General features: G+C 32.9%; 2 protein-coding genes across 2 annotated transcripts; both read left to right on the top strand.

Moving 5' to 3' along the window:
* Positions 4,651–6,458, top strand: LOC105167957 (NADPH:quinone oxidoreductase-like). The gene is made up of 4 exons (XM_011087854.2): positions 4,651–5,044; positions 5,262–5,333; positions 5,511–5,699; positions 5,796–6,458. Exons 1-4 carry the CDS (start codon positions 4,726–4,728, stop codon positions 6,119–6,121), a joined length of 906 nt encoding a protein of 301 aa, XP_011086156.1. The 5' UTR covers positions 4,651–4,725; the 3' UTR covers positions 6,122–6,458.
* LOC105167956 (NADPH:quinone oxidoreductase-like) lies at positions 9,632–11,498 on the top strand. Its single transcript, XM_011087852.2, has 4 exons — positions 9,632–9,991; positions 10,455–10,520; positions 10,690–10,878; positions 10,965–11,498. Exons 1-4 carry the CDS (start codon positions 9,712–9,714, stop codon positions 11,294–11,296), a joined length of 867 nt encoding a protein of 288 aa, XP_011086154.1. The 5' UTR covers positions 9,632–9,711; the 3' UTR covers positions 11,297–11,498.

Genomic DNA, 12,416 nt, shown 5'->3' with positions numbered 1-12,416 from the left:
TGCACTGGAACGCCTTTCAAAACTCCTTTGGGGTAAACTATTGAATGATTCGTAAGCTGAAGGATAACACCTATTTTCTTTAATGGGCCAACATGTAAAGACTCGAAAATGGTGAGAGACATAACATTAATTGAAGCTCCAAAATCACACAAGGCTCTTTTATGCCTATCAAACAAATTTTACATAGTACGAAAAATGCACGTAGGTCCTTACACTTTGGAGGTAGTTTTCGTTGTATGATTGCATACACATTCTCCTCCACACTTACCCGTTCATTTCCGTTGAGCTTACCCTTACTAGCGCACAGTTCTTTGAGAAACTTCGCGTAGCGAGGTATCTGCTTGATAGCGTCAAGTAACGGAATGTTCACCTCCACTTTGCGAAAGGTCTCAAAGTCCTTTCTTCTTCTTCATTGGATTTGGTGAATCTTTTCGGGAAGGAAGATCTAGTCACTAATACCTTCGAATGGTCTTTTTTGGGGCCGTTGTTTTGCTTTTGTGCAATCTCAATCTCTTTTTCTAGCTTTCCCTTCAGAGCTTGCCCATGCTTAGTGCCATTTTCGTCCATGTTTTCCTACTACTCCTTTCCACTACGAAGAATAATAGCACTAGCATTTTATTTAGGATTAACAATAGACTAGTTATATTTCCTCTATTGTTGTCCCGTGAATCCCCCTAGCGCATCAGCATGTTCGGTAGGTGACTCTTGAAGTGTTGGGCATATGTCAGTAGCATGCCCCATCAAAGTGCATATGCCGCATGCCTTAACTTGTTGATGCTTCTCTACAACAATTTTTTCAACAAGAGACGTGAGCTTATTTAAACAATCATCATAAGCAGCCATACTTACCTCGTTACTCCTCGAGGGATCATCATGTCTAATTCCGAACTGTTGTGTATTGGACGCCATGATTGAAATCAGATTACGTGTTTCAATTGGAGTTTTATTAAATAGTGCACCTCCATTGGCTATGTCTATCAACTTTTTGTCCATGCTTGATAGACCTTGACAAAAATATTGGATCAATAAGTAGTATGAGATCTGATGTGAGGTCAGCTTTCTACTAATTAATTCAATTTTCCCCAGTATTCAAAAAGGTTTTCTTCTGTAAATTGGCGAATTCTGTTGATCTCTTTCCGGATTGTTGTGGCTCATGAAGCAATAAAATATTTCTTAAGAAACTGTCTCTTAAGATCGTTGCAAGTCATGATGGATTCTGAAGGAAAGAAGTATAACTAGTCCTTAGCTTGATAGGCAAGAGAGAAAGGAAAGACCCTCAGTTTAACTTGTTCTTCGGTGATCCCTTGTGGTGGCATCCCAGAATAGACAACATGAAATTCCTTCAAGTGTTTGTGTGGATCTTCGCCTGCCAGACCACGAAATGAGGGAAATAAATGAAATAATCCAGATTTTAATTCAAAAATTACCTCAATGTCCGAGTACTCAATACATAGTGGTTTCTGGTTTACATCAGGTGAAGTCATATCCTTGATCATCCTTTCGGGAGTTATAGCTATGGCAATGCCTAATCAATAAACAATTTTGGAAACGTTTACGGGATTTAATCCATCAATAGCATTAAGAATTTAAGAATTAGAAAGGCCTGATTCTAACTAATAAATTTCTGTAATGATTAATTTAAGTTAAATCATGCATTCCCCATAACATAATCAACTACTGTAATAATCAATCATGTAATGTTGCTACTAATTATTGAACTTAAACAAACAAATACACAGATTTATAAATTCAATTAGCTAAGTAAACCTTCTTGATAATGAACGAATGACCACATTATTTATAAATTAGATGTTTATAGTAAGAGCACATAAAATAGCATGAATATCTATTGAATAGTAAGTATAAATTTAGAGCTCACAATATTTTGCAAATCAAACAATCATCTCAACCTTAACTAAAAAAATAAGAAAATTATCCTACCATGTTAAAAAATACTAAAATTACTTATTTGATTAATACGACTTTTTATTTTTTTTAACAATGTATAGATATCGATTATACAATGAATTATCTCATGTATAAATTCGAAAATACTGATTTAATTTGCCACGTACGTACCCAATGTTTCAGGCACAAAATGTGGAGAACGAGGAATCACATCAAAGATTTACACTGACAACTTTTGTCTGTATGTAAGGACCACAATCACATGCATTGAATCGATCTGGTCTCTTAAATTTCTTACTTTTGCAGATTATAATTTTGTTGAATCAAGGCCACGCGTCAATGCTGCTGAAATTGAAAACACATCATTCCCATACCCCATACTTCCCGGCTTCACGTTTTTCTCGACTATCTACCTAATCTTAAGCTTGTTTACTCTAATCGAATTCAAAATATAAATAATCTAATTACGGCAAAAGAAAACATTAGCAATAATAATTTTAAAGATAAATTATAACAATTTCTCCTAAATTTTAACACAACTAAGAAATTATTACCAATATCTCTTGATATTTAACGATATTATATGATTTTTTTAATAGAGAGTTGTAATTGTCAATTTTGCCTTTTTTTTTTCTTTAATAGTATTTTCTTGTGTAGTCTTGATAAACCAGCGTTTATATATAGATGTAGACAGATCTTTGGGAAGTAAGAAGCCCCTTTGACATTTCTTCATTTGCAAATAATTCTCGATGTGAAAACACAAAACTAGGAGGCTGATCTTTGAATAGGAAAAAGAGCGGATGTGCAGGATCCCAAATGAATTGGCTTATTTGAAAAAATGCTTTGTTCTTTGAAAGATCTATCTTCTGTCTGGTACTGCATGGTTCAACTCTGCAAGAACTCCGAATCATTTTCTTGAAGCTCATCCTCTTCATCATAAATCATCCGCTTTCTTGTACAAAATTAAAAAAAAAATGAAATCGGTGGAAAATTTTAAAAATCTTTCCTAAGGCCCTAAGACTCAAAAAGTCTGACTTATTCCCTTCTTACATCCACTTGCAGTGAGAATTGCCTGCCCTATAGTTGAAGAAAAAAAAGGCTAATCCCCTCTAGTCTAGCTCATAGCCAACTCTCATCCCCCGCCGCTCATAGTTCTTGCTTTCATCCGAGGGTAGAAGCCTTAGGGAGGAGTTGATTAACATTCCTACGCTTTAGGGACTGATTTAGGAGTCATTTCTTTCCGGATAGGCGAGAGTGAGAGTTTCGCTCTTCTTTATGGAAGAGAGTTCGGTTCCTGTTATTGGTATCGACCTACTTCGTCATCCCGGAGGTGAACCAGAGAAGAGTGAAGTTCATCCACTTAGTCCATTAAAAATAAAATTATAAAAAAATAAATATATATATATAATTTATAGTCCTCAAGGGCATTTTAGTTAGTTCATCACAAGAAAATCGATAGACACCTAACAGTGACTAATGAATTGGACTAATTATTAAGCGACTGCTAAAATTAAGAGGTATTTATAATTTTTAAATAACAAAAGGATATTCATAACTATTTAAACTTTCGGGAAGGTAGCTATAGTTTTTTCATAATCTTAAATACATACTCACAACAACTTTATATATATAAATATATATATCTAAGTTGTCACTATTAATAATAAGTAATACGTTAGTGATAATTTAGTGATGTTTTTATGCAAAAATATATATATATATATATATATCATTATTTATTTCACTACAGCATATATAAAGTAACAAATAGATCATAAAAGCATATTTTGTTATTAAAAATTCACCTATGTTTTAGTCCTCTTAGAGAAATAAATAAATAGAATCCGTGCTTTATAAATTTAGAGTCATGAAGTTTAAAAATATTCCTATTTTTTTGCTGAAAGTTTCAAAATTTTTTACTCATTTTAGAAAAAATATATTAATAATATCTTTCATTCAATATTAGAGCCTTAAAGATATAGTTTTCAAATTTAGCAAATCAACATGCCCCAGTCAAAGGGATTTGACGAGGATAGTGTCGAACAAATAGACTATAAAATATTTTCTTTTTTTTTTTTTACTAAAAGTTCACCTATTTTATTCAGTTATTTTCTCTAAAGGGAGTAAAAATTTGCATGAAATGATTTTAGTTATTTAGTTTTATAATTTATAAAAATTAGCACTTTTAATCTTTTTTTGGTTAGAAAATTTGGTTAGAAAAACGCATGTGACGGACATAACCTTCAAACTCCGTCTTTCCGATTGTATCTAATCAAGATTGTCAAATTTTCTAAGTTACAATGAGAAATAAATAATTAAAAATTATTTTACGTCGGACCAAAGTATACCTAATTATCAAAATTACTAATTTGATCAAAGTTTTATAAAGGGAAGAAATGAAATGAATGGTAAATTCGGGTATTTAAAAATTGATAGGATAAAAGAGGTTTTTTTTAATTATAATTTTAATATTATTACTTAACGTTATATCGCTCAATGCTCTCCATTTTTTTTTTCTTTGTAACAATCTTTACCTAATATTTGTTTGTCGTTAGTACTGTATTTTGTAGTGTTAAGTTTATCCGATTAAAGGATTTAAACCTAGTTATTAGTGCCTTAATTATTAATTCCTTAATTACAGCCACGTTTATTAAATGTTGGTCCCTAAAACAATTTGTTATTACGCGGTGGAGGACGTATACAAAGCACATTACTTGTATAAGTACCCCTACACCAACAACATATCGCATCACTGCAAGAAATTACTAAAGAGAGAAATCTTGACAAAAACCCTAATTAGAAACACAGGTTTGAGGAATGGCTCTAGCTGCGGCTTCAACGGTTGGCTTTTGTGGCTCTTCTCAAGCGGTCCTGCAAGGCAGCCTCCAGCTGAGTGGCTCATCATCAGGACGCTTGAGCATGAGTAAAGCCAATAGAACGCCATTTGCTAGACCAGGTGGTCTCGCAGTTCGAGCTCAGCAGCAGCAGAGCTTAGCTGAGACTGAGACGACGAGCCGCCGAGCCATGTTGGGGCTTGTTGCGGCTGGGATTGCCTCAGGGTCACTTGTCCAAACTGTGCTAGCCGAATCCAAGGCGACCTTGGTTGGAGGACCCCGCGCAGTCTCTGGCTTACTGAGTAAATATTAGGGTTTTAATTATGTACATGACATATTTGGAAAAATAATTCTCATTATTTTATATCTAGAGACAATAATGTAGAAAAAGAAAAGACTGAACTGATAAAATTACGTAAGTTAACACATGCGTGCATCGCCACCTTTTATTTGTTACTCTTCTCATTATTTTAGTTTTGCTGTATATAGTTATATGATGTGTTGGATTTGTTGGTGCAGAGCCTGTGAAAATTGCTGGAATCCCGGGTTCCATTAGCCAATCCGCCATGTCCAAGGAACTCATCCGTGCTGGTAATAACCAATTAATTAATTTCTGTTGCATGTCTGGTGGGGTGGGGGATGCTTAGACTTCATTTTCATCACATTATTTTGTTCAAGAAATTGGAATCCTGTGCTGCATGAAGTAATTTATGTTGTTTTTCCTGCCCCGTTTGAATTGATGATCACTCGACTTCGACTGATATTCAGCAATTCGAATTGCGAAAACCATCCCTGGTTTGGAGGTGGAGTACATAGACATTGATAGCTTACCCTTGTTCAACATCGATCTTGTGAAAAATGGCACTTATCCAGACGTCGTGCAGACTTTCATGGACCAGGTTCGTGCCACTGACGGCATACTATTCGCCTCGCCTGAGTACAATTACTCTGTCTCTGGTACGTACTATAACCGGAATCTTTAATTCTAATCTCATGATATACACTCATGATATCAATAGTCAATAGTTTAATTTGTGGTACGAACGTACATAGCTCCTCTAAAAAATGCAATTGATTGGGCGTCCATGGACACAACTGTCTTGGGAGATAAAACTGCTGCAATCGTGAGCACAGGATGGGATCTTGGAGGGGCGAGATCACAGTATCAGCTCCGGCAGATAGGGATTAGACCTGATGTTTATTTCATCAACAAGCCGGAACTCTTCATTAACGTGCATCCCACACTATTTGGGGATGACGGCAACATAACTGACAGTTCTATCGAGAAGGAGTTCCGGGAACTTCTTATATCCTTGAGAAACTTTACCAACCGATTACGTCCGTGCTCCCAGAATACAGCCACCACCATTGCTACCTGATCGCGCCAGCTCAAAATCATGCATGCATGGGGTCTTGAAGAATAAAAGGTTGCCACAAACATGAATTTGATTTGCTATATATGGTAGATCTGAAGTTTACTGTTAATTTCCAGGTTTACTCATCTCTATCATGCATGTTACATGGCGCCCGCCGTGCCTGCACCCTGCAACTTGTTTCCTTTCCTTAATGTTTCGTGATGTGATGTCCGCACCTCTAAATGCAATGCTTGTGTTCAATAAACTCCCCTGCCTACGCACCGGGGATTTTCTATTAAATGAAAAAAATGTATGTGGCAAAATTTAATTATGAGATAAATTACAGCTACGTTTTCTTAAATTTAGTACAATTATAAATGTCTCTTTATCGTTTCAAGTTACAAATTTGAGTTTGGAACCTAACTAAATCTTTAATGATGAGTGCTTTATAATAACTCTTTTTTAGAAGAAAATGGATTATTCAAGGCGGATTTGTAGTGATTGCGGCACAAATTCTAGACAAAAATCCAAAACCCTCCTAAATCTTATTATATTCATAAAATTAAAAATTATTCCCAACTCAAACTCCACATCTTAGATTTCGAGCTTGCCCAAATTTTCATACTCGAGCTCTACAAGTTTATAAGAACAAGGCTTGAACTTGAGTTCAAAGTATATATAAAAAACTCGAGCTCAAGTTTAAGCTAACACATTTTACATTCGGTTCAACTTACCCTTTAGTTAAGATTTGAAAGACAAGAGCCCTACCTACCGTCCCGCATTAGGAAGCTGCATGGGGCCAAGCCTCAAATTCGGCCAAACCTACAAGGTCGTTTGGTTTAAGTCGTGTTTTAATTTTATTATAATTGCACGGCGTCTATATTAAAATAATCTAAAAGGTTTTTATAATTTTCTCCCTTTTCAATAAATATATTAGAAAATACTATTTAATGGATAGTTCCACATGAAAATATCCAATTTAAAGAAAAAAATCTTATTAACCAATAATTGAAATATTGAAAAAATCCAGAAATCATCCCGAATAATGTGGATTTTACATGCATGTGTCACATGTCTACTCTACTACTAACAAAAACCATATCGTACGACATATCCGCAAATATCCCCCCTACAAGAAAACAAGTGAAGAAGATATTGAGTAACATTATCATTTCCAGTCCACTAAAATTCAGATAATTCACATTCTTTTGGGAGAAACTTGTATTCAAATTAGAAAAACTTGTACATCTCATTGCTCTTCTCTACACTAATTTACATGAATTCGTAACATGTAATTACAGTAGAATAATTAATTATTATAAAATTGACTAATACTCATATATTGATCGGACTTAAACTTATAACCTCGACTTCACCTATGGAATTGGACCTCATTGCCTTTCTTTTTGCATTTTCAATCGTATATGAAGGTAAACCAACATCATGTATCAACCTTATTGATATTAGATTAATTTTTTCTTTTATTTTAAATTTAATTACATCTTATATCTCATTTAATATATATATATATATATTAGCTATACGAAAAATTTGTTTAATTATTGACATAATTTTTATACACATAATATATTATTAAATAAAATAGAATTTAGAGCTGCTATCAGCATTATTTGTGGACATACTATTTCTTTTTTCTTTCAGAACAATCATTAAATTTCTTAATTTACAGCTGCACCTATTGTTGCTAGTGCAATTACGTGTGGACCTACAGCATATCCGACATAGCTGTCCCGTGACTTTCATGTGTGATGGGACCGCGTCAATAATGTATACAATTTGTACACGTGAAAATTTCATCAATATTATATATACTTTTCATTAATATTGAATGACGTGGACTATCTTTGTTACCAATTAAGAAAATATTTTGTGGATCATATACTATATATAGTAATATACATAAATTATTCATAAACGCAGCTGTTATATTTATATATCAAATCAAATGCACTGTCTTAATTTAAAAAAAATATATATTTCATATTAATTAACTCATTAATTGAGAAGTATTGTCATCATAGGTGATTGTTTAGTAATTATTCGTAATATATTAAAAAATAGATAAAAATGATGTGGAAGAATTCAAATACATTATTTAAGTACCAATGATACATCAATCCAAATCCAATTATGGACCTATATTATTTTCAATTGTTAGGACCCACACAAGAAAAAAATTCCTCTAAGAAAAAAGGGGAGCAAAGTGAAATATGGACAGTGCTCATTTCTATTTTGAAATGTCAGATCATCAAATTTGTGATTCACGTGCAGATAACGCCTTATCTTTATAATCCACGTGTAATGAATTTATTGGCCAATGAAGAGGAATCAGTGGGATGTGTCCTAATCTCGAACATTTTTTTTTCAAAAGTATATTTTCTTTTTCTTTTGCTTTTAACACTCTCTTTTTGAAATGCAGTGTATCAAAAACACGTGTTGTTACACGATGAACAAAATAATATGTATTTAATTTATTAAAATATTGATATAATTATTTATTTTTTATTTAAAAAAAAAGGACAGATCATATTAGATGTCTTTTCAAAAATAGAAAGACATCTATTGTGATCCGTCCTTTTGTTAAATTATATATTTTAGTAATTTTGTTTGAATTCAAAATTTTCAGAAAAAAAATTTTAAGATATTATATATTATAGATGTCTTGGTTTTGGAATTGTTTTGCCGCTACCCCTACATTTTGTACCATTATACTAAAAATTACCTTAACAAATATATATATATATATATATATATATATATATATATATATATATATATATATATAGAAATACCAGAAAGTTTAGAGAAGTTGGGGTGGAGACCGCTACAACAAATATAGTCATGGATCATGACAACACAATTGTTAGTCGTAATTTTTGTAAGAGTGGCAAAAATATTAACTATGGCTAAAAATCATGACAAATATGTTTACCGTGACTTTTAACTGTGGCAAATATTTTTTTCATAATAGAAAAATTAATTTTTTGTATTTATTTTATTTAATAGTATTTAGTAATAGTTATTTACCATAATTTTAAGCATAACTATTAATATTATAGTTAATAGTAATTTTTGTTTATAGTGGATATTTCTGACGCTGTGCTTTTTTCAACTTAATTTAGTGAAAGAAAAAAAAAAAGTATAAGTTCGAATTTAAAAACACTCTAAATAAACGTCTATCAATTTGTTGTGGAACTTTAATTGAAAAAAGTGTTTTCACATTACAACTTTTACTTTTAAAATATCTTTCTACTAATCTCTGCTATATTAATAAAATTGTAAATATTATGTTGTTTATTCAAATTTTATTTTTTTTACTTTTCACATTTTTTTATATACTCCTAATTTATTGCTTGACTTGTGATGTTTTGTATAGTTTATTCCCAGCCAAAAAAAATAAATAGAATTATTACAAATATTCTCTAAATACATTAAATTAAAATAAAAGCTGAAAAGTACATTTTGGAAGCTCTTGGGAGCACTCCTCCTATATATACCCCGCAACAACATGGGGCATGCATCCCAGGATTCAGAAACTTAGGAAAGGAATATATTATAAAAAATACTTATTATAAAACAAATTGAGGAAATATATGGCTCTAGCTATGGCTTCAGTGAATGGCTTTAGCGGCTCTTCTCAAGGCGTTCTGGAAGGCAGCCTCCAGCTCAGTGGCTCAGGCCGCTTGAGCATACCCAAAACCAATAGAATTCCCTTGGCTAGAACAGGCTTCAAGGTTCGAGCCCAGCAGGCGCAGATCTCAGCTCCAACTGAGACAAGTCGCCGAGCAATGCTGGGGCTTCTTGCTGCCGGGTTTGCCTCCGGCTCATTTGTCGACAAGATGGTTCTAGCCGAAACCAAGAGCTTCAAAACCGGTAAATACGAGTTGTCTTTATTTACATTGCGTTTCCTCTACAAGTAGTCAGTGTAGACCAATCAAACATTAGCAACATTAAAATTTATATTGTACTAATATATATATATATGATGTGTGCTAAGATGTTAAATATTAAATGATTCTCATTTTTATAGTTTAAACTTTTAAATAAGATGGCCCTTTGTCAGATGAAAGGTCCTGAATTTAAATTTTATTGGCACTCATTTATAAAAAGAAAATATTTTATATGCAAGATTTGCAGATTGGGAGACGAATTAAGATATTAAATATTAAATGATTCTTATTCGTAAGAGATTAAACTTGAAGATGAGGAAATGGCTTAACGATATAAGTCATAATTTTTCATATATTCTTCATTTACTTATGTATATCACTATCAAAATTTTAAAAATGATTGGACAAAGAAATATAATTTCATATCATGGTTGTTGTACGAACAGTTAAAATCGCTGGAATCGCGGGTTCCATCAGTCAAACTGCCACATCCAAGGGCCTCATCCGTGCCGGTAATAATTGATCCCTCTATTTATGTTGTAATAAAATTATGCATTCTGAATGCTGTAATTGCAACTGAAAGGTCATTTTCATCACGTTAATTTGTTACATATTATTGTTCAAAAAATCAAAATTTACACCATCTGATTTCCCTTGTTGTCTGACTTGACTGATGTTCAGCAATTCAACTTGCAAAGACAATTCCTGGACTGGAAGTGGAGTACATAGACATAGACAACTTACCGATGTTCAACCTCGATCTTGTGAATGGTGATAGTTACCCAGAAGAAGTCGAGATTTTCTTCGACAAGCTTCGTGGAAAAGACGGCATACTCTTCGCTTCACCCGAGTACAATTACTCTTTCACCGGTACATACCATCTTAATCACACAGTTATTTCTTCGCTTCACCGGTTATATCTCAATACTAATTCGGACGTTTTGCATTTGTGGTAGCTCCTCTGAAAAATGCAATAGATTGGGCATCTATGGAAGCAGACACTCTGAAAGATAAAACAGCTGCAATCGTGAGCACAGGATGGGAAATTGGTGGGGCCCGATCACAGTACCAACTCCGACAGGTGGGGATCAGACCTGATATTTACTTCATCAACAAGCCGGAACTGTTCATCACCGTGGGTTCGGGCTCAATATTTGAGGACAACGGCACGCTCAAAGATAAGGATATCGAGAGGAAGTATAAAGAACTTCTTATATCCTTAAAAGACTTTACGATCCGATTGAGGCCGTGTAGAGAGCCCAGAGCCAGCACCAACATTGCCAGTTGATCATCTCATCACAACCCTTCGTCTTCTTTCTGGATCTTGAAGCATTCAGAGCTGTGGTCTGAAACTACTACGTAAATGCACTCTTCTTCATCATGTTATGATTGTACTAAATAAAGTTTGGCAGTTGCCGTTGGTAAGAACAGTAATTATACGATGGCTCGTAAGGAATAAAGAGGACATGCATGTCTCTAAATTATGAAAACTCCAAATTCAAAGGATAAAAACAAATTATTATTTAATTACTCTCTTAACATAGAAAAAAGAGAGTTGTAATTGAGGTAAAACATGTTTGAAACTAATTAAATTTAGACTGTCTCAAAAGTTTGCGAAATTTGATTAAAACATAACCCAAAACTCTAGCAATAATTTGGAATTTTCGGGCCCAACTGATAACTGTAGAAAATAAAAAAATAATTAAAGTCGATTGAAAAATAAAAAAAAATAATTAAGAAATTGCTCGAACAAGTGTTAAATGATGGAATTTCGTTAAGAGTGATGGCCTTTCACAATAGTAAAGGGTTTGATTCTTCTCTCGAGTATGATCGAAAAAATAAATAGATTATTCTATACCTCGTTCCTAATAAAACATTATACTTATTTAAAGTTTCATGGGTCAAACTATATAACAAGACACAACACTTTCGACTTCTTCCTATTAAAAAATTACCAAAATGCTTATGCATCTTGTTTTATATCAAATTTTCGTCCAACTTTTTATCATATGCAGGTTTGTGAGTTTGACAGATATTGGGACTAGAATATCAATAGTAGGACCGATGCATGTTGGAATTGCACAAAAAAAAAAAAAGAAATCATTAATAACAATTATTTTGTATTACTTGACACGTCATTGTCATGTATTTTTCAGACAATGTATTTTAATTGAAAAAAAATCAAATTTGACAACTTACGATCAAATTTGTCGATTTAGAAATGTGTGATACTTTGAATTGAATGTATCAAAATTGAAATTTGAAATCAATGTGAGGGGTATCCTAATTATAATTACAAGATTAAAAGTATAATTTTTCTTTAATTTTTGAACTTTGAGATTTTTAATCCTTTCCAATTGAAAATTCAAGTTGTCTCTAGTAATATACCATTCGCTCTCTAAAATATT

This window comes from Sesamum indicum, linkage group LG8 (assembly GCF_000512975.1).
Source record: "Sesamum indicum cultivar Zhongzhi No. 13 linkage group LG8, S_indicum_v1.0, whole genome shotgun sequence".
Taxonomy (NCBI): domain Eukaryota; kingdom Viridiplantae; phylum Streptophyta; class Magnoliopsida; order Lamiales; family Pedaliaceae; genus Sesamum; species Sesamum indicum.
Note: the sequence above shows the minus strand (reverse complement) of the source record. Positions and strands in the feature narration are given on the sequence as shown.